At 42.6% G+C, this 23853-nt stretch overlaps 1 protein-coding gene across 10 annotated transcripts in view; it reads right to left on the reverse strand.

The window, feature by feature from the left end:
* The window catches only part of fbrsl1 (fibrosin-like 1), a 299572-nt gene that overhangs the window by 27684 nt on the left and 248035 nt on the right, over window positions 1-23853 (reverse strand). For all 10 annotated transcript variants that reach the window (XM_088618298.1, XM_088618293.1, XM_088618291.1 and 7 more), the window contains one exon: window positions 17187-17235. In XM_088618298.1, coding sequence (XP_088474424.1) covers window positions 17187-17235 — 49 coding nt within the window. The remainder of the gene's footprint in view (window positions 1-17186; window positions 17236-23853) is intronic.

Here is a 23853-nt window from a genome sequence, read left to right on the forward strand (position 1 = left end):
GGAGGGCCTTCTCAAACATGAGCTCAGAAAAGCCGGAGGATCTTTCATGCTGCATGGTTTCCAAGGTAGGAAAAGTGGCCTGTCCATTCATGTTGCAAAAGACACTGAGGTGGAAAAAAAAATGTCACGGGACTTTTGCAAATTGCAGAAGGCTGCTGCAAAGTAAATAAACTTCAGTATCGACATACACTGCGGGTTTGACAAATAGCTGCCCTGCTGTTTCAAATAAGTCAAGTGCGCCTGGCTAACGAGATCCAAGCTGTGTCGCGGAAGGAAAGGGCGAGTATTTATTTCACATGTTGAATCTCCTATTGATTCTCAACCCTGCACTCAGGGGTACAGTTATTAATTGCTCCAATTAAAGCATAAACGCAGGTCTCTGAACTGAACCCTCCCCATCTCCCATTTCCCTCTCCTTGCTGTTCAACAATCAATAATGCAGGCCTCAGAGGCTTCAATCAGTCGCCTTCACAATAAACTGTTTCCACATGCTCTATACAAACTACTGGCCTAATCACTGCACATTTCTCAGAGGGAGGCTGAAAAGTGAGTAATCATTTTCTTGTTAGAAAAAAAAAAACCTGGCCAGAATGTTTAACAGGCAGGCCTATATGTTCAATACAATTAGATCAAAATGGTGGCCCCTTCCACTTCAGGGAGCAGAAATTAGTTAATTACAAACAGGACCTTATGCCATATAAGCTTTTGTTTTTACAAAATCCTTGATGTGATAATCCTTTTGAAAACTGTTTCTGACTTACGTTGTGCATTTATATAGGATTATTCATTATTCAATTTAATATTTAATTTTGTATTATCAATTATAATTGAACAAAAATGGGGAAAAAAGGGGCCTTTTGTCTTTTCAATCGAGAGGAGCCTAGCTAGCAACTACAGTCCACAAAGAGCTATGCTACCCAGCTCAACCATTAATTCGGCAATTAAAGAAACAAATCCACTGTGTATTACTGTACACAGCTGAGGCCGGCGACTGTTTCGAGTTCATTCCAAAGCAAAGGAGCTCTAGTGTCAGCGAGATCATCTCTGAACTCCATGTGGCTATGTCGCCAGAAGATAATGTTCTCCAGGCAAACCAAAGTGATGTTTCCTCAGCCTACACTCGCCTCCGCAGTGAAGCTATCTACTGAGGTGTCGCCACCAGAAAGAGGGAAACAAGCAGCCCAGCATGCAAACACAGCAATGCTATCAAAACAGACAGTCGGGAAGCAATCTCTCAGTTCCAAAGCACTACAGCTTCTAAACTGTTCCTTGCAGCTATTTACCATTTATGCGAGTCTACAGGCTGATCCTGTGAGCATTTCCCAGGAAGAAAGGGATGTTAAAAATTCAGTGCAAGTCGATTTAAAGGCGAGCCTGTTTACAAAGCCAGTGGTGAAATTCACAGCGCACAGTGGTGAATGCAGATTCAGGAAAAAAGGAAGGGTTTCTGGGTTGCTGGCTGGGTAATGGAGATTGATCTCATCTTAAGTCGAGTTTGACAGAGTGGACATCTGATGTAAAAGAGTCCAGTGCCTAATGCAGGGAAAGAAAACTCAATCTCTGTTCTTTCTGTTTCATATCTCACCAGCAGGACTCGTTTCATACAACGCGGGGGGCGCACAGGGCACTTCACCAGAAGCCACGACGCACAGACTCTGCCCAGCTGGAAGGCTACAAAGTCTGTTGAGGAGGGGTGGGGAAAAAAAACACTGGCAGAGGCCAGTCGGACTGTATTGGACGACCAAAGGTTTTCAGGGCTTTTCTGTGCCCCATCCATCATCTTTGATTAGGGCAAGCTATTGGAAGCCACTTAGGTAGAGTGAGCAGATAAAGAGATAAAGAGACAAAGCGTGAGAGAGAGATGGCAAGGGAGAAAGATGAAAAGGGAGAGAGGGGGAAAGAATGAAGGGAGGGCATCAAGTCATGTCATGAAAACAAATGAAGACGGGTTCATCTCCTGACCCCAAGGGACACTCATGTTCGCCTCCTGCCAGAAGGCCCTGTCTGGTCTCATTTCCTGTCTCTACAGAATGCACCCCCTCCACCAGCAGGCGCAGTGTCCATTCCGCTAGCTCCGCAGGCTTGCTCACTACCCTCATGTAAACACGTCCTCTGAAGAGACCGTAAAAAGGTTTGATGCAAAAATGATCCACGCCGTCCCACAACGTAAGCAACTTTGCACAACACATCTTGCACTTCTGTTCTCTGAAGCTTCTAATATTACATGCAGTAAAAAAACATGTCCTGTTGACAGAATAACGAAACAAATGACCACTATCCCTATTCAGATTCAAGCAAATGCTAAGCCCAGCAAAGGTGGAATTACAAGAGAACCACAGATCCATTCCACGTTAGTCTTAAAACAGACTAACTTGCTGTTTTTCTGTGTGGACAAAATCTGGCTATAAATGATAAAGCTGTCAGTCATGGATTCTGAATGAGGACAGGAACAATCACTGTAACAGAGCTATTGGGCTTTGCTTTAATCAAAAGATCAACCCACCTAACTTAGGCGACTTAATGTACTTGAAGAACAAATTCTGAATTTATCTCAAAATTGTGAACTCTGAAATTGTTTAGTCTCCATGTTGTTGAGAGTTTGTGCAAATTCTGACATGAAGTGGCCCTTCCTGCTCACTAGTCACTGTAATGACTAATTTAATGTGATGTAGGAGCAAAAAAGCAAAGGTTGCAGAGCAGACATTTCACTGAAGAATTGTTCCCAAGTGATCTACATGCAGTGTAGTATTTGCTGGCAAAACTGTCTCGAAGTCAAGAGCGATATATCTATTGGATTAAAAGAAATGTATTCACAAGCCTGCTTGCTTATAATGTAATAGGGACGCTTCACCTCACCAGAAGTTGTGTTGCCTCGCTCTGAATCGCAGAATAAGGCACTGCACATACCTGGAAATTTCAGATTTTATGTGATGTAAATTACTGCGTACATTTTACGTTCATTGGGGTTTGAAATGCACTCATCGATGCTGACTCTTTCTAACCCCGAAATATAAAAACAGCATTGCAGTTCCCTTTCAATTTAATTTGGATTTTAGGATTGCATGTGAAAAAAGGCCATGGGTTTCAGAGCTCCCCTGTCTGCACCATAAAGAAGAGCAAGACTCCCTGCAGAGTACCGTGCTTACAGAAGATGGTGTTATATTGCATGATTCATTGTGTTTTTCATGTATTTTTCTTGTATGTTAGAATATGTGTTTTTCATTGGACATGGACAATCTACATTTTTACCCTCTATCAGCATAGACATCTATAAGGGTCATACCTTGCAATAATCTGCTCTGTTATCATTCGCTTTTTATTTATCAATAATGCCTAAACTGCCTATAAATCACTTCACCCTTTTTGCCAAAGATTTTTTAAATAATGCAGAATTAATGGCAGAACTGATGTTACATTTATACCCTCAGCAAAAGCCTTATTTTATCCACGGAAAATATACAGAGCTCTGAAATACATCACTCTCTAATGGCCACAGAAGTAAACGTGCTTTGAGCCACTGATGAAACGAGGAAAGAACTGTTATTCTTCTCTCATTTCTCTGCCTGCTGAATAAATTCACTTACAGACCTCCAGAGAGCGGCTCTCCGCGTTGTGTAAACGCGCGTGTTAGAGTGCCGCGCTTGTTAGATTTTTTTGCGAACGGTTTTGAAAAGAGACACAGATGGTTCATCTCCTCTAAATATTATATCCGAGTGGTTTTCCTTTAAATGCACCTGCTGCAAGATCAACAGAACATCATTGTTTTCTTGTGTGTCTAGTGTAGCTTCTGCGTTTTCCTAGCCTCTTCAGAGCAGCCTTCCATTAACTGTAGATCAAACAATCATCGCCAACCTCCAAACCTTAAATTGCCTTGTGGCAAAAAAAAAAATCAGAAAAAGAAAGACTGTTAAATTAGGCGTTTAGTTCAGTCTTTTGTTCCAAAATGACACACAAAAATCATCTTTATATAATAAGAACTAAATAATAAGAACAGTTTCTACACCACGCTGCATTTCTGTTTGAAGACCCCCGAAATTTTCCCTGATAATTATATTTTTTAACCTGACTGCATTTTTCCTATTTCTCCATATGTCACTCTAAACAGTAATTGTTTCGCTTGGTTTGTGCCAAATATTGGGAGAAAAAAAAACAAAAACCTTTGTCCTCTATCAAACCATGTTTATATTTTCTAACAGAAGGAGAAAACCATGAATGTTCCACAATGCGGTCTTCACACTTCAAAGTTGAGCATGCTGTCAAAAAATAATTAAATGTGTGAATATGCTGTGCTTTCTTTTTAAAGCAAACAGACTTTCAGTGTTGTAATTCCTGAATTGATGCTTTTTTTGCTAGCAATTTAAAAAACAATCCAACAGCTCTTTCATCTTGGCCTGACCTGTTACCGTAAACTGCTTAAAGCTGTGGTATGTTTACTGTCCTGTGCAATTAACATTAAATTAAAAAATCAGACCAAATCAATCCCTGAGGATGTAATGAGCCTCTGGAGACAGACAAGAATATGACAAAAGATTTTTAAATCATTTGTCATTTTAAGGATGTATCTGGAAATACCAGACAGCATTTTAATGAGGCAGAGACAACATAGCAGAACCTTGACATTCATAAGATCCTGCCTATCTATGCAAGCTGAAGGCACAGTGTTTTCTGGAAAGCAGGATTCTCGTTTCCTTTCACAGGTGTCTGTGCCAACCAACAGAATCGGTCCCAAGTCTAACACACTCATGACGATGGCAGTGAAGTCCTCAAGGCCAACACGCAGGACCGGTGGGAGACCGTTGTCTGGGACTACCTCAGATGGAAGAGGATCTTGATGCGACGTCAACAGGAAAAGGAAGAAACAGCTTGTCTAGGCTGTTGAGCATGCTGTCAAACAACCCCAACTGTTCGTTCTTCTCAGAAACAAGTCCAAACTGCAAGAGCGCTTCTATGACAAGTTGGTGTCTTTGGCCATCTCCAAACCCACAGATAAGACCATCACGAAAGACCATCATCCTTGACTGCAAGGGAAGCCAATTTATGATCTAAACATAAGCCACAAGCGTCATTCTTTTCCAAAATAGCATATCATGTCTGAAGCCTTTGAGTTGCCCTGGGCAATCAGAAATAAGACTGTGCCAAATAAACCCTCTCTTTGCAGTGATCCGACAAACAGACTCCAGGAGAGCCAAAACTTTCTTGAAAGAGATGTTGCACTTTTCCAAGATTACTGCTTTGTGTTGCAGATACCATGATGTAACTTGCTCAGCTTGTGATATTCTATGCTACTATTCAGGCATAGAAGTGGAATTGGTGAGGATGTGGCATGCATGATGCTCCATTTTTGATCAGGTAGCTGCTTTGGATTATTCCACCTTTTGAAGAACAAAAACCTAATGACTAATTGACTCTTTAAAGCTCAAGAGTATTGTTTCTTACTAAGAGCAGAAGGGCACTAATTTTAAGGTATCCTTAATAACAATCCACTGTTAATTGTCATGAAACTAAGCATTAGATGTGGGGAAATCTAATTCAAGTCATTCAGTTGCGGCTCTCCACAAAACTGCCTTTAGACAAGCGTGTTCACTCAGAAGTTGTGGACTCCATTATTGGAAACTGCTCCTTTTGCCAAACATCTTCAAAGCCTCATAATTTCACTGAAAACTGCCAACACCATTTCACGACATCTGGAATTTGGATTTATTACTAGCTGCAAAGCACTTTTGTCAAAACTTCTGACACACCGAAAATCAAAATGTTTACAAGCCCCAGAGTCCAGCAAGACAGCAGTGTCAGAACACAGATGCTATTCTTCTTCACCAGCAAAGTCTCTCATTCACTGTAATGGAGTTTCTCCCTTCTGCTTCCAGGATCATGGAGCGAGACTGCGCTACCGTACCGTACAATAACTCTTTGGAAAGGTCTTCCCAGAGGACAAACCTGCAGGCCCTGCAGGTGAGGTGGCGCCCTCACTTTCTTGGTCGGTGTCCATTAAAAACAAATGCCAATCAAGGGAGAGCAATACCTTCTTCTGCTGTCTGAGAAAAACAGCTTCCCTTTTCAAGCTTTCCACAAAACACAGCATTAAAGTGTAAACCCATTTAAGACTTGTCCTCATTCCTAGCCAGGGAATTCTGCAAAGTCCAGATGCAAGCAGCCAAAAACAACAGGGAAACAGATGACTATTTGATTAATATGAACCCACACTGTGCATGTTAATTATTCTACATAAGGCTGTGTCTGACCCTATTACGCCTTGTCTGTTAAGCAAACCATAGTGCAATTAATGATCTATAACTAGTTAAATTTAGAAGAGAATTCTGTTTCTAATGACAATTTAGCCACCATTAATGCATGGCACATTATTAATCTTACCACACGCTTAAAGTAGGTATAAAAATCCTGAATATACAACAGCCTATCTGAAGAGCAAGTAAAAAACCATCAGACAAACTGAGTGTAACACTGCAGAAAATGAGTAAGTAAGCAGTGCAGGTATCAATATTGTAAATACAAACTGAAAACACAGGCTACCCAATACAATCCAGCAGGTAACACTACAAGAATAGAACCTAGGCCCTTTTACTCAGCACTCTTTTCTAAAAGACACCTGTGGCTTAATATACTATGCACTGAGAAAATAGCACTTGATGTTTTCTTGTCATCTCAAGGGATGGAGAACTAAAAGTAACCTGTATCGAAAAATATTTTGGATTCAGACCTTTTTGGAAAAGGTCTTGCATGCCATGAAAGGAATTTCAGTCTTACACGAAAATGTAACACGCAATTTTTAGACTCCTGCTTTCTGTTTATGGATGGCAATTGTATCATTGCATTTGACTTTGGGCTTCAGATTTTTTTTTAAAAGCTCGAGGGCATTGTTTCAAAAGCAATAAATCTATTACATGCATATTTGTAATAATCAACTTGCTTATAGTTCATTTTCTTGCCAGTTATTGTACAATAACTTGGCTGAATGTTTGGCCACGATTGCTAACCATCTGGCTTAATCACTGGACAGAACAGCTTTATGTGCAAATATCCTTGGCTCTGGATATAGGAAACATTTAATAAAATCAGTCTTAATCCCAATACAAACCCAAAATAATATACAGATCCTAAATAACAGTAAAAGGAAGTTACATTAACATTTGGAACACAATTAATGCATACAATAATGGTTGGTCACATTGCTGAAAAAATGAATTCCCCTCTCTAGGATATTTCCTGATGCTGGGACTGCGATGTGTTAAACACCTGGAAAGGAAAGGAGCCACAGTTCCTCACAAGAGAGGGCAAAATTGAGCTAAGTCCTCCATTGCAGCTCCAAACCAGTCCCGGATTATGTGAGGTTCAAATCCAAGAACCGCAAGTCAATTCTTCATCGGCCATGAAAGGCCAATCAGTCAGTACTGGTTCTGATATCAGCAGCCCCCTGCACAGACCCTCAACAAGCTGGAGGAGGGGGGGACCTCTACAGCTCTGTTAAAACGGAGCAGAATAATCTCTCCGAGTTGCTTCCTGAGCCCACAAGCCTCTGATCACAGATCAGGTGTGAGTGAGGCAAAGGTTAAGAATCACTTCAGTTGTATGGACCTCGGGTTCAGTGGGTTTAGTGGAAAATTATGACCCCTGAGGCATCATTAATTACGTATCCCAATCATCTTTTTTCAAGATATCAAGTGGGTTGCCTCCCAAGTGCAACACTTTATTAAAAGTAATTTATCTAACTTTACTTCTCGGGCCCACGATAAATCAGTGGACACAAATGGAAACTAAAGAGAAAGGGGAAACACACAATTAAAATGGAGAACGGAAGGCGCTTCACTGTACAACTTTACACAAAGGATCAAAGAGCTTGGAACAGGCTACCCAGCCGTGTAGCAGAGGCTGATAACTTTATGAAAGCCGGACAAGCATTGTGGATCGATCAAATGCCGGCATTATGTTCGGATATTATGTTGGAACATTAAATAAAACTTCTGAATTGTATCATTCCCTTTTACGTGCAAAGAATAGATAATTCAATAGTTTGCAGTGGATTTCTCAAAATGCAGGGCTGATACCTTATCTCCACCCACCATCAGTGCCAAGTTAACAAACAGGAAACATAAGTCAAGGTGCAAGACAGTAGCAGGTGGGGTCACGTCGAGAGTAACAACACATCTGACTTGCTGTGATCCTCACAGCCCTGCTGCTGTGGGGAATTAACACGTGAACTGCAAGACAGGTGTGAATCACAAACAAGAATTATGAAAACTATGGGGGGAAAAAGCACATCTCTGAGCTCAGGTTCCTCTAGGCAACCTCAACACTGACAGCAAAACACCTAACAGTCAGAGGTAAAAAGTTTATGAGCTCTTTGTGAGATCACTGAAGGTTCTTAATGTTATCCCCAAGCAGCCGTGGCAAAGTGGAAAAGAAACTTCTTCAGCATCTTTAAAAAGAAAAGAGATTACATTTTCAAAACATCCAGAGGCTTGTAAATCACAGGGTTTTTAACCTCGATTCAGACAGACTCTGGACTGCAAATGTGAAGTTACAATCATGCATACCAGCAGTTTTCCCATTATTTGAAAACTGGAACTATATTTTAAATTTAAACTGTTATTTTCTTAATTACACATTACAGAAGGAAATTGTATAATGCTTATAAGGAATTATGATCTGGATAAAAAATCACGTCTCTTTTCAGCACTTTTTACAGCTACAGACAACACCAAACGTATTTTATTACAGATTGAGACCACGTTTTTTTATGCACACAGCACAATCAAAGGAAGACCTGAAGAAAAATACTTTTCTGTAACTGCCAAAGTGAACTTTAAACAGAAATCAATCAGCAGCATTTTCTAGGGCAGTAAGATAAGTGTGGTGAATAAGCCATTACCACTCATAACTCTGATCGATCGGGAGTTGTGCGGGAGCACGCTGGTCGCTAATCAGCCTCGCAGCCGGCATCCTACCGGCCATTTCTCCTCTCCAGTCCGGGAAGGAGCGCCACGCTCCCGATAATGGGGCCACCACTGGGTAAGAGGGTGCATGTGACTTGTGGGAAATTGCTTCCCTTAACACAGCTCAGCTCCTGGTCCTAAACACAAGATCTATAGCCGATCAATGAACATGCTGTGCATAGGCCTCGCTACTCATGGCTCCACGAGGGAACCTCAAATTCCCCGGTGTTCGCGACAGAAGCCACAGGTCATGGGCGGGGGGGGGGCGACAGCGCTGTCTTGCCGTGGAACTCTCGCATCTGCACCGAGACAGCACCGCGGCGATCGCAGAAAAAGGCCTTGGGTCGCTGCTGAACATGCCGTCCGGCTCTTCTGCTTTACGGTTAGCGCTGAACAAGACTGTTTTAAAACGCAAAAACAAAATCTTCCAAGTCCCGTGTGTTGTACACTTTGCACTGATGTATCCTTACGGTTTACAGGTGAAAACCAATGCGTATTCAGTGATATGATTTCTGTGGGTTTGCTGTCATGCTCATCTAGGTGGGGTCAGCCAGATAAATACCAGACTGCACAACACCAATCGCATTATCACACCGCAGAAGGTCACTAGGGAGGAAATCGGTTCCCTGTCTTGATAACTTCACATTGCAGTTATTAATGATGCAACCAACGTGGCCTTCGCTTAGCTACTCTCCTAATTACCCTGCTGCAGATTAAAACTAGATGTACTGTAAATGCCGTTAAGGTGCTGAGATGAGACAGAGATCAGATCCTTCAGTGCAAAAGCAGTTCATTTCATCTGATATATTTTCAAGGTACATGAATATTACCACAAAGAAAACAACCTTTTTTCGCACAAATGGAACAAGTTCTGGTCCAGTGCTGTGTTTCCTTTTTTCTTTCAACGTTTTCTGGACTCCCTTTAATACTACAATAGCACTGACATTTCACAGTGACCATTACACTGGGCTGTGTTCATCATTACATAGATCATTTTATTCCCTCACAAGAGGATAAAATAACGTATACGTAAACAAAAGCAACAGTTAAAGCCCTCAAGACATGCTCTGCACTTATTCCCTGAGCTGTCCAGCACTGTCTTGACATCAACAAGCTCACCCGTCAACAAATGAAAAAACTCGTGTCTTGCAGTATTTTCATGCTGATCCAACAGGGTACCAGAGATAAGGAATTTTGATTATGATGGCACTTTACAAAACATATGCAATGCAAGAAACAGTTTCCCGATGCAACTTTGTTCAGTTCTATGTATGGCTTGCGAAACGCATCGAAATATCCTTGCCTGGCGAAAGAGTTTTACAGACGAATCACTGTCGCAAACGTAACGGAGGTGGCAAAGAATGAACACAACTCCTGCAATGCCAGCCCTGATGGCAGGGGTACGCCACGCTTCACTCTCTGTCCCACACTAGAGTGTAAGGCAGACTCTGATGCACGTGCTACCATTGAACGTCTTCCATTTTTGAACATGAACAACCCTTAAATACGGTCTAAAACATGTCGCACACATGTGGCAAGTGAATGGAACCCGCAGCCCTAAGTCCAGGCCAAAGCCAAAGCCTGGACTGGATTTGTCTGAGACCAACCCGCACAGGGAGCAGAGAAGGAGCCACAGCTGTACTCTTCACAAGCACATCAGCCATGGACTATAAACAGATTAGGAGAACTCAACGGAATGTAATTTAAAACGGCATAAATATTGAAGGGGAATTAAAATAATTTATGAAAGAAGCTGGTTAACAGGGTGTGCTTTTTGCTTGCTCATAGTGCTTTGAGGGGCAGTGGCAGTGCAGGCTGGGATTTCTGTAATTGCTTTTTCTCTCCCTGAAGCCAGCTTCCTGTCTTAAATCAAAAATGCAATCTTTGTCAGTAATGGCTCAATTAATAATTAAACACGTGTCTCATCTCTGCAGTGCTCCTTCTATTTATTTTCATTTTACTGACAAGAAAGCTTGCACAAACAGAATTAGTACTATCAATAAAACAACATTAATAACGCTACATTTTATAAGCACATTTTTGTTTCCGCCATTGGAAATATTAATAAATCTTGAAATCTGCTGCAACAACGTTGGACACAAACAATAATAACCAAGGGATTAATAATACCATACTCAATTCCTTTGTTTGGACAATCTGCAAAGTTCTTTAAGGGCTCAGAACATAGCTCGTCTATAAGAAAGAAATTAAGGACTGCATTCTGAAAGGATTTGCTGCTGTTTAAAATTTAAATTCTTATTGAGAAAACAAACAGGCTTTGGCGCAGAATTTACTGTGACTGTAAAAACATTGTCCTGTTGTCCACACGGCTTTCAGCACCATAAAGAGGTATCTCCACAAATAAGGTTCGCGTCTCTTTGTTTCAAATTCCACAGTGCCAAACTGTTGTTGATGCTGAAGCAGAAATGGAGGGCTGTTTTAATCTTGCTGCATAAAAGCCCAGTGTGTTCTTCTTACACATGCTCCCCTGTCAGCTATTCTGCATTTACAGAATTCAGCAACATTAAATCTGATTAGCTGGTCAAGAGGTCAAACTCTATTCATTATTTAATGGCCTACAGGCCACAAACACAACAGCACTGGAGGTTAGCCACTGTCCACAATACTCTAGCTGGAGGAGGGCAGTGCATTTAACATGCTCTCATGTAGGATTGCTTACATTCACTATGTTTATGCAGGGGGCATAACAGCATTGTTTCCTGAAGGCAAAGGCCAACAGGAAGCCTGTTAAACATGTCATTTTATTGACACGAAGCAAATGCCAATAAGGGGGGCAGGGAGAATAAATTCAGCATCTCCCAGATTGCAACCTCTGAGTTTCAGAAGGGCCGTCTGATTGGAGGTTCCAGCATGGACACCATATTGTCTTGCTAATAATGAGAGGACAGGTTGATGCCACGAGTTCACTGCGGATTGGATCCAACGTCTGCGTTTTCCGGCAGCACGCTCTGTGACCTGAACAGTACACCCGTCAGTCAGCATGCAGAGGCAGTGCAGGATGCAGATTTACAGTACCCACGTGTCAGGAATGGGTTTTTTTTTGCAGCAGAGAAAAGCAACCATGCAAATCAGAATCTAAAAAAATTAAGGTGCTTGCACCTTTTTAACAAAATCTAGCGTGCTTAAACAAACGTTTGAAAACTCCCATTGTTCCCTTGCTTTGACTGCAAAGCAAAACCACCAGGTCACGCCCCAGCTTTTGTGAAACAGAACCAGTTAAATGCAATATTACTGCTTTTAGTAGTAGTAGTGTTTTTTTTTGTTTTCACTCTCCTGCATTCTTTGTTCCCCTGGTCTAATCCGGCATGTGTGGGCCGGTAAGTTTAATGGAAACAATTTATTAAGTCCGGCTTAAAATGCCATCTGCTGCTAAGCCTCGCAAAGCTGCTAAGCTCCTCGTTTCGCCCCTAGCTTGCAGCCTTCCTGCTCGCTGTAATGCGCTGTTTAAAATGAGCACAACGGGTCAAAATTAATCAGGATTACAAGGCCACAAATCCACTTCAAAAATGGGTTTTCTGCAATCTTTCTTTCCTATCCCAAGACGCCCCTGGGTTAGCCTCGCAAACCAGTTACATAAAATAGCTTACTCTCTTTTGGACCCCCTGACGAGAATGGAGAGTCAAGACTGGCTTGCATCAAATATAGCGACTGTTTCCTTGAACACAGCAAGATGCATTCCCCTCAATATATCTTGTCTGACATTATACATCCACGTGCTACCAAGCATATCATGGTAACTATGGCCTCCACCTTTGTTAAGTGACAAATCGTTTTTTTGCCGTTTTTAAATTGAAATTCACACGTCGCTTTTCCTGGAATCCCAGTGCCACTTACTGCATGCTGTTAGAGACAACCGAGCCTTTGTGTGTGCTCCTGTAGGCTCTTTCCTTTAACCTGGACACTCAAGCCCCTCTGGACATTATGATCGACAGCAGTAAAGGTTTCCAAGAGGACTAAAAAAATGAAAACCAATCCTTCAGCTCCTGCATTGCATCTCTCCCCCAGCGCTCATCGGGAAAATCAAAGAGCTCACTGTGAAAGCCCGGCGTCCTTCAGCATGTGTCCAGTTAAAGACGTAGTGCAGTGGACTGCAACGTTTCTTTAGGTGAAAATGATCCAAAGGTTTCCAACAGCATGGCAAATCACACCAGCTTTAAAGCAGCTAGATAACCTTTCCCTGGTACAGTACTGACTTTCTTACCTAATCAGAGGAAACATTTCACCCATGCACTGAGGTCAGATTCCACAGACTTTAATGAACACAGCCAGCTGAAGCTGAAAGGGCTGTTGGAGCCTCAGATTCCAATCAAAGAAGCTATTTATACAAACTCCAGGAAAGACCGAACCCGAGGTTATGCTGTCTGACTTAAAAAAGGAGTCCAGGTGATTTATCTATAATTACCCCAGCTTTGCTGTTAGCTATACCAGATCATACTTTCTGCTTTCTTTTTATTTTAATTGGGAGACATATCACTGGTATGCAAAACAGCTTAATAACCTCCATTTTTCTTTTAAAAACCCTCAACAACAGTTCTTATAAGGGACAGATCAATTAAGCAAGTTGAGTGGAACACAAATTAGCTATAAATATGCAGTTACAGTATTTAAAAAAAATGTTGTAGTGAAAGTAGCATTTTATACTAAGGCAAATTACAGAAAACACAATCTGGGAATATGGAGTTTTAATTAAGAAAAAGCCAATAAGGGCTGAATGTTATCGAAAGGATGGACACATATTTAATATTCTCAGCTCATTTTTCAAATGCAAAAAACGATCCACTCCTCCCCCAAAGCACCATAGCTCTTGTTAACAAAATGGGAGGAATTATCCAAATCCTGTACCTCTCTTTCACTTGTGGGGACTTTGAATTGCCTCTGGCAGACCTGCCACAGGAGATTTTGCCCAGAAACAAGGATAATTACTGATTTTTGGAGTGTTTTATAGAAAGTGTTCCCCAAAACCCCCACTTTTCTCTAGTGTAGCAGTATTCTTAATAAGCACTGAAAACCTCCAGGTATTTCAAGAGAGTCATACGTCTGGAAATGGATCATTTGCTTTGAAGTTCTCTGAACAGATAGGACTGAAAGCAGAACCTGTTTTTTTTTTTACCTTCTATACTGAGCATGGCCACATTACTGCAACATAACCCTAATAACGATAATGATTTTATGTAGTGCCTTCCATGGAATATCATCAGAAGGCACCATACAATGAAACAATCACATAAGAGGATTTCTCAATAATTGGAGCATTGAACTGAGTGAAAGCCAGAGAACAAAAGGCATTCAAGTATATAGAGAGACAACAGTTCACTGAAACACCGAAAACATTCAGAGTCTTAAAGATGATCAGCATCTAAAACCCATATAGAGCCAATGCAAAGAAGTTAAAACAGGTGATAGATCATTTTAGTCTTAGTTCAATTACAAGCAGTTGTGCTCAGTACATGCCTCAATTTAACAACATGTCTGGACACACCAGCAAGCACTGCATTACAATAATCATGTCTGGAAAAGACTGCATTAACTTTTCTGCATCAGTCTGGGAGAGTGGCGTAACTTCACAGGGAGTTCACAGAAAATATTTTGCATACCCAGCCAAGCTCTTTTGTCCGTTACACAATGCTATAAAGAATGATGTTTTGTTTCTGGATTTGCTCAGGTAAGTAACTGCCATTAGTCATGGTAGGTACTGATGTAATTACATGGTTGTAAGAAGTTAATTACCCATACATCCTGTTATTGCATTTGTTGAAAATGACATGCTGCTACGCCATACAATTACAGGGTAGCACTGACTGGAGTCACTTTCATGTAATTACACACTTATTTTACCTGTAATTGCTTCAAGAAAACAAAAAACAAACCATGGCGAGTTGGACTCTTACAGTAATGTAATAGAAGTCAGTCATATTAGAAACATCAGCTGTATTGATAATAATAATTCCTTATACTTATATAGCATTTTTCTGGACACTCCACTTAAAGCTCTTTACAGGTAATGGGGATCCCCTCCACCACCACAGTGTGTAGCGCCACCTGGATGATGTGACAGCAGCCATAGTGCGCCGGTGCACTCCCCATACACCAGCTCTCAGAGGGGAGGAGAGCAGAGTGATGAAGCCAATTCATAGATGGGGATTATTAGGAGGCCATGATTGGTAAGGGCCAATGGGAATTTTGGCCAGGATGCTCCCTATTCTTTTAGAGAAACACCCTGAGATTTTTAATGACCACAGAGTCAGGACCTTGGTTTTACATCTCATTTGAAGTATGGCACCTTTTTTTTTACAGTGTAGTGACGTGAGACATTAGGGCATTAGGACCAACACAGACTGCAAGGTGAGTGCCCCCTACTGGCCCCACTAACACCTCTCCCAGCAGCAGCCTTAGCTTTCCCAGGAGGTCTCCTATCCAGGTACTGACCAGGCTCACACCTGCTGAGCGTCACTGGGTTACCAGTAGTGAGCTGCAGGGTGATATAGCTGAACAGTAATGAAAACGGTGACTGAATTCTCCCTTGTCAGAGGGAGGTATCCACTAAGAATGGCTAAAGTCACAGCTGCGTATTACTGATTTTTTACATTACCTTTAGTGGACCCAATGAATAATTAAGAGTTAGGTAGTTATAATAAGGAATGAAACAAAAGGCGTTTTGGATGTGTGTTTAGAGTTATGGCGTGAGAAATTCTTACTTTCCCAAGAAGGAGACAATTATGGGCAACACATTTATACCAACAACCTCCTGAAAGGGTGCAATTTATTTGACATCTCCAAGAGATTAAGGATGTAAATAGGAATTGCTTTGGGTTCTTCAACAAGCTTGCTTTAGATTGACAAAAAGCCACACGTTACTGACATGATAATGTTCCTAATGTACCCTTTTAAAAAAAAGTTCATGCTTTTTTTCCCACTTAAAAGTTGCAAAGACAACTACCAGTGCACACCAATACAAATCTTAAGGTTTTACATGGAAGATAATCGATTTACATTTAGAGTGAACTTTGCACCTTTCTAATCAACGGTAACAAATCAACTGGACGCCTCAGGAAAACAAAAACTTTTGTTAAAGGAAATTGGTGTTGCATAGCGTGCTAGAGACTAAAATAGTTGTTTCCCCACTGACATAGCTGTTTGGATATGTTTTTGCAGTTAAACCCAAGAGAGATTTCAAACCCCCTTTCAAAGAACGAGTCTACTTGCCAGTGAGATCCCAAGGCCATAGCTGGGATAACAAAATACAAGACTTATTTAATTCCACTCATCAGAAACATCCAAAGGGAACTAATATATTGTACTGTACCGGCATAAGAAATGAAATATCTCCCCTCTGCCCCACCCCCACCCTTCTGTGATTCATACACAAGTGTAGCTGCTAATCTTTCCCAGCTGGGTAGCAAACATTTTCTCCTTGCTTCGAAAATGGTCCCACTTTAAACAAATAGCCTTTGCACTGCATCATTTATTATTAATGTGCTTCATTCCTTAGCCCTGTGGGGACAGCAATGTGAACAGCATGCTTTCATCAGGGACACACACAAATAAAGCCTCTCTCCCCGTTTGCTCAAACAGATGAATAGCAGAGCACGGGAGCTGTGTTCGGTCACCACTTTTTCGCTGGACCTCAAATGTCTGAGCAAGTCGGAGGGCTGCCTGTCTCTAACACATCACCACCTGGTTCTCCTAGCTCTTACAGCCTCAGGTGAAATGTTGCTCTTGTCAATTAACAAGAGTTTTTTTTTCCCCTCTGGCTGATCAATGCTTAATCTACATTAGAAAGCTTAGGAGTGCAGATTTTCATTAAGAGACCCTGTGTGCTACACCAACAGCACAGAATTAAAAAAAACTCATGTCCAGAGCAGACTAGGAAACACAACTGCCTTCTTCATCCATGCTGAGTCACGGTGCTCAGGCATTTGTTTTGTAGAACCAGAATGCGACCAACATGTAAAATGGACCCTCCTGTTGTGGTGAGATTTTGCCAAGGCTATCCTTTTAGAAAGATAAGGTATCACAGGAGATTGGTCCAGACGGTTGATACTTTTGAAGGTCAGAAGCATGTGTAGTCAGCATGTGCTCTCTACTGATACAGAACACACCCAAGAAAACAGACCAGGGACCGACCAGGACTTTAAGAACTGGGGGTTGACTGCCGAAACGTCTGTTGTAAGTGCAAAAGCAGGAAGTCTATGAAACAAAAGTCACCAGTCCTACCTTTACTTGCTGTGGGGGAGAACAGCTTCTCTGATCCTACATCTGATGCCTGGAAGAAAAAAAAAACAACAAAAAGAAAAGACGTTAATACATTTAAACAACGCAAGAGACTTTTTGCCCATATTTAGAAGTCAGACACAATACAAATTAAAGAGTAAAGAACAATGTTACATTCGGCTCAACAGAATTACTGGTAAGGCCTACATGCTAATATTAAATAGAGTAAAGATGATGAATTTCATTTCATTAGCAAAATATCCTCTTTCATAAGAATTACAAACTGTCCATGCAGACGTTTTAGAAAGATGTTTGTTTACTACTGGTGAGGGCTGCAGCAGTGCAGAGTCTCTCCCAGAAACAAAGGGTGTAAGACATGATGAGACCTCACACAAAATGCCATGTGTACCACCGCAGGGCACACACACACACACCCACACACCGCAACCAGCCTAACCAGCAGGCCTCAGGGAGTGGGGAAGAAAACCCAAAGAAAATTCAAGCAGACCCGGGGAGACCATGCAAACTCCACACAGCTGGTACCCCACACCAGAATCAAACCCAAGACCAACGAACTGTGCTGTGGCAGCGATAACTACCACACCATCTGTGCTGCCCAGGGTGGACGCCTGATTATCTCAAATGAGTCAAAGCAGCTGGAAGGAAGGCAGCTCAGAAGCCATGTTACACTCGTGACTTGACTTCTCTCACAACTGCTGCAGCTGTGAAACCTGAAATTAAACCTTCCACGCGAAACAACAAAAGCATAGAGAAGAAGTCCTCTTCTTCTAGGAAGATTTACACAGGTTGCACTAGTTACTACTAAGCTTTTGACCCCTTGTGCTTTCTTTTCTACCACACCTGCATGAAGAGATACAATCTCTCCACACATCCAGAGCAAAACAGAGACACAACAGCAGGTCCCCCACCCCACCCCCAGAAAAAATACATGATCTGATCACATGCATGTTACTACTAGCTGAACTTATTTACCCACAGAACTGCTTTTGATGATCACGAGGCTCTTTTTGTTTCTGGGCTGCATAAAAATCCCCTATCCGCCAACACCTTGTAGCATCTTCTCATGATTCCCCTCCACCTGTGGTGAAGCTTCCAGTAGGGGGCAATGTTGTGCTACAGAAAACCCTCTGAAAGGCAGCAAGCAGGCAGGCAGGTTGAACAGAGCCGTCAAAGGAAAGAGGAAAGGTAGCCGATGAACGCTGAAGACTTTACTGTCCCTCATCACAAGTCTCTCTTCCCTTTGGCAGACCCTGTCCTGACCTCCTCCTCTGAGCTGCCACCTGAGCATTCAAAACCTAAATCAACTTCATTGCATTTTCCTGCTGTTCTCAGAGTGAAGCCTTCGCTAGGGAAATCCTCTTTTGCAGAGGAGCAAAAGACACAACCAAACAGAGAAAATGTCACTTGAAAATGGCTAAACGATGGGCTAAAATATCGGTAAGATTCTGTCCACATTCCGCCTGATGTGCAGAACTGTATTCCCCCTTCGACCTCTTGTGGAAACGATCTTCTGTACTTCTGGAAAGATCCAGATGATTTATGAGAGCCTGATGAACAATCTCTCTTCATTTGAACCATATGGCCAATATCATAACTCATTTACACTGCAGATTGTATCACTATAGCAGAAAAGAAATCCCTCTCTATTTTATCTACGATCTCCAAGTGTTGGAAATATAATTTCCTGTGACAAAACTGTGCATTCTTTGTCTGCTTTAATTATTGGTAACATCCTGTGGTTATTTCCTGTGTGGGTCCCTTCGATTTTGCACTTGATTGGTACCAAGATTCCTATAGCCCGTTCATTGGCTGAACTCGCTTTATAACCCAGCACATGCACCTTCAGATGCTGCCCTGCCTTACTGGCAGCCTGCAGAACACAAGGACCTGAAGCAGCCCGTGAACACACCGTGTCTGTAAAGAACAGCACACAGCAGTCCCCTTGAAAACAGCTGTTTACACCCCGACTACGTGGCCTTCCATATTTCTTCCGAGCTGTGCTTTTGAAAATGAAAAAAAAATTGCCGCCACAGGTGTATGGCTTAATCAAATACCACCAAGCAAGCAAAATCCACCTTCCTTTCCCAAAACCGGCCAAAGCTTGTACCAACCGCCAAGCAAAATATTCAATGAGCACTTGCACCAGACGAGGTTATATACAAAGCCTTCTAGATTCAATGCCCAGTTTTAAAGGCAACACATCTTAACAAAACAGTAGCAATGGATTGTTTTATAGGTGCCAATTGAGGTCTGGCTACCATACGAGATACCAAGCACAAATTTCAATTTTTAAATGCACTGCTATACCACACAGAGCAGTTTGAAACATTTTTTTGTTTGGCAGCTATTTACCTCAAAAAAAGCTGCCACACAGATGACAATATCTATTGGTCTTTCCATGTGGCAGCTACACTTCAAACCTATGCAAATCCTGTTGCCCGCCTATTCCCACCTACTGAGGAAATCTGCAGGCTATTATGAAACCCGGCAAACCTGAGCATATGTTTCAGCAGTTGGGTTTGTTCAGCTCCAGGCTGCTCCAAATGCATGCATTTTGTACAAAGGAGAAAAAAAAATCACAGCATGTGCAGAGCACAGCTCGCAGTTCACAAACATCTATCAAGCTGGATTGAACAGCTCCAAACACCGAAAGCAAACCCTGGCACTTATTTTAGTTTCCTACAAAATGCTTTTGATTCCCCCCAGCTTTCACCTCCACACACTTTCCCCATCCTTCACTTGCCATGAAATCTCTCTCGCTGTACAGGCTTCTCTCCGAAAGCGCCCTTTTCGGGATTGCTTTACGAAAGACAATTCTGCATTTTGCCTCGTCACTGAGGTGTGGGATCATGTCAGTGGGTGTGAACTGGGGGCAGATCTAAGTTCCAAGCTAGGTTCCACTCAGATCTATTACAGGCTACAGCATCATCCTCACGGTCTCCCTGTCCATAACGCCTGCTAAATCAGCTGTCACCTGCAATCTCAAACATCGCTACAATAATTCAACGAAAGGGATGACTGTTGCAACAGCAGAATTAAGAATAAGAGTAACATCAACCAAAAAATTAGATGAAAATGAAGTGTTCTTCTTGTGGACTTCTGAAATCTGCATAATGGTCATTAAATCCGACAACAGCATAAAAATATAATCCATAAATCAGAGTGACTTAAATGGCACCAACAGGACTCTGTTTAGCATATGACAGAAACAGTTTGCTATGGCATTATCATCTGAAAAGCCGACCTGTGGATCAATGCCAATCCAATAGTATAAGCTTATCAAGAAATTCAACAGACTTTCAATATATTAGTATGAGCACATGCAAAATGAACTTTAATGTGTAAATAGTTACTGTGAAATGCTACTGTACTGCCTATAATCAGGACATTCTTAACAGTCAGGACCGTTTTATATAGTGAGCTGTTTTGGACAGCAATTCCCTGAGCTAGGCGTCAAATCAATGCGGTATTTGGAAGCTAAGAGCACACTGCTGCACAGTTCTTCACACACATGTGTATGTGCTGTCCAAGTTTACATTTTTTGAAAGGGATGATCTTCTCGTGATCTCTCCAGCCGAGATGTTAGTGTGCAGAGGTCACGTATAACAAATTCTTTGCACTCCACTGTCGAAGGGCTCGCAAACAAAAAAGAAGAAGGAAAGACCAAAGGCCAGTTTTTCCGGGGGGGGGGGGTAAACTGCTTGGAAAAAACGGAGGAAATTCAAGCCACATTGCTGGAAGCAGTGGCCCTTGGACAAGGCCACCGGAAGGCCGACCTTTGAGGACGTCTGCTATTTGAGCCTGAGGCTCTGGGCCTGGCCTTCCCTCTAGAGAGCTGTCAGCAGGCCTCAGCTTTCCTTCCCTATTCCATTCATTAGCCATGCTTTATGAGTCAGTTTCCTCTGAGCCACACAAGGGCTCCCCGAGGAAACAGGAAGGAGGGGGGTCACAAGCCCGAACTGAACCTGCCCCCCAGCAGCTGTGCGAACCTCCCGTTTTCCCTCACAGGGCCGGAGGGCGGCGAGAGGAAGGTGGGGTTTAAACTGCCGACACTTGCTCAAGCCTCTCCCCACGCGCCAGCACGAAGCGCCGCAACTCCACGCGACATCCAGCACGAACTGCACTGGGATTTACGGCTCTCTTCCGTCTCACAGTTTAGAGTTTGTACGGGGGCTTTAACAGAGTGGGCTTTTTCTACTGCTCAGCTGGTAGAGTAAACACCTGTTCCGAGGAGATATATCCTCCGCAGGTGGGACAGGACACATTTTTACACATTGCTTTTAAAACATTTAAAGTTCAAATTAAAGCAATTTAAAAAAAAAAGACTCACTGGAAAATCACAGAAATAAAACGGGGTTCTTGGTAATCCCTGCACAATTTCATTAACGTTTCCAGCAGGTACCTGTTGTAGACTTTCAGGTATCTGAGAGCTTCTAACCAAGACAGATTTCACAAGGACCCAAACCTCTAGTCCACTCCCTTGCACAGTGCAGTGCAGAACTAATCATTAAAACGACCTTCCGGCTTGAATTTATGAAAGACATTGATCAGATAAGGATGTAATTTCACAGATACATAAAGGTTAGCAATTATCCTGTTTCAATTAACCTCGTTTTGTAAATACTGCTGAGAGGCCAATTTCCCAGCACTTCGCATTAAGCAATCTGGATCTGTTGTTCATTTTGAGCTCTGATTTAAAGTGTGTGTTTTGCATTACTGTGAAACTGGGCGAATACACCCCCTCCTGACTGCACCCCACTAAGAAAAATAAAGTGCTGAGAACCAGGTGAAGAAGGCTAGCTAGCGAACAAGGAAACCTGACTGTCCCAATTCAGAATTTGCACCGAGCCAGAATATTTCAGCATTTGTATTGCTGAATGCATCACAGGTCCGAACCGACTCTTGTTTTAAAGACCGCAACAAGAGGAAATTGGCTTGAAGAAAAACAAGGTTAAAGAAGAAGAAACAACACAGTGTCTGAGGGTACAATGGGTCTCTTTTTTATGCATTACTACAGAGAGCTACAAAACATCACATATGCCCATGCAACTGGAGGACTGGGGCCGAACACCACGCCATTGGGAGATCAAGGAAACCTGCGAAGAACAGTCACACCTTTACTAGCATGAGGCTGCAAGGAAATGAGGAGAACACACCTGTCATCAAGCTTACTTATAAGAGTACAGTGCCATGTCATTCGTCAGGGGCTCTTGGTTTTCACACGCTTCAATCAGATGTTTCGGATGCACCATTATCAAGCGGTGTACAATGCACTAATTAGAAAATGAAACGTCTCAGCCAGTTCTAGCGACAGCAGTGGACCAGTGCTTAGCAGAGCTGCACTGAGGCCTAAAAAACTTCCAGTTTTGCCTTGCAAGTGTGCCAGCGGCATGCCCCCTCCCTCCAGTGTCCCCCAGCTCACAGCTCGCCAGCCCGCAACTGGGGGGGGGGCGTCAGCACTGGGCCAGGGGGGTTTGGAAGGCAGGCGGCCTGCGTGTGACGCAACAGTGCATCCTGCTGACTGGCCAGGTGTCGCCATTTATCAGGGAAAGAAGCTTGTCAGGAAAAGAGCTGGCAGTAGGGGCCGTGTGCGCTGGCAAATGTGCCCTAGCTCTCAATTAACCTGGCAGTCAGTTCGGTCTCCCTGCGCTTGTGTCACTTTGTGGCCAAGCTGGTGTTTTATCACTGTCACGCCCACCTCGCAAACACACAACCTATTAACAGCTGGGACCTCATCCAAATCTGCAAGGGCCATATTTTCCCTGCCGTTTACATAACAATCACGTCAAAGCGCAAACACTTGGGGTGATCTATAGTCTCTTCCTGCCCTTAAAACACTTTGAACTTTTCTCTAATTTCACTTGCACAGCATCCAATCAACTGTAGCCTCTCCTTATGCCTGTTTAAAGCACATGAAGCTCAGGGGCTAAGAACGTGTTTTTGCACAAGGGCAGCACAGATAGCCATTTTTTCTTGCACCTTATTCTACTGTTAAACATTATACTTGACACAGACTTTTCATAACCAGCATTGGAAGCTCTTAACAAGACACATCTGTTCAGCCATTGCTTTGACTATCACGAGAACCGCAGAACCTCAATGCCGAGCACAGTTCAGTGGTGATCAGGCACACTTCAGTACTGCAGAGCCTCCCACAGTGGAGCAAGGAGAGTTTTACCAGGATGTACATAGATCTGGGGGGAGTGCAGCGCAGTGGGTAAGTCTCAGGACTCATAATTGGTGGGTTGTGGGTTCAGGTCGCCCCTGCAGATACTGTTGTTGTACTTTGCTCCAGTCCACCCACCAGTATAAATGGTGACTAGTATTGCTGGGGTAATCTTGTCCAGGATGGGAGATTCACATGCTCACTGTTCACTTAATGTAACTGGATTGAGGATAAGCTCTGGTCCAATTAGCCTAAGCTGCTCAGTTATGGAAATGACTGACAGAGATCTATCAAAAATCTCTGTTGGAGTTTGCAAATAGTGGGATTTTTCACATTGACAATGTAACAATGAGCAAGGACAGCTATATACAGTATAAGAGCTTATTCCTCCCGTACACCTGGCATTCTGGCCACTTTGAGGAAACAGACTGTTTTGCAAGAGGAGGTACTTATCCAAAGGTTTGTGAGCAAACCATTGTTGAA

This window comes from Lepisosteus platostomus, chromosome 24 (genome assembly GCF_059453375.1).
Source record: "Lepisosteus platostomus isolate fLepPlt1 chromosome 24, fLepPlt1.hap1, whole genome shotgun sequence".
Taxonomy (NCBI): Eukaryota; Metazoa; Chordata; class Actinopteri; order Semionotiformes; family Lepisosteidae; genus Lepisosteus; species Lepisosteus platostomus.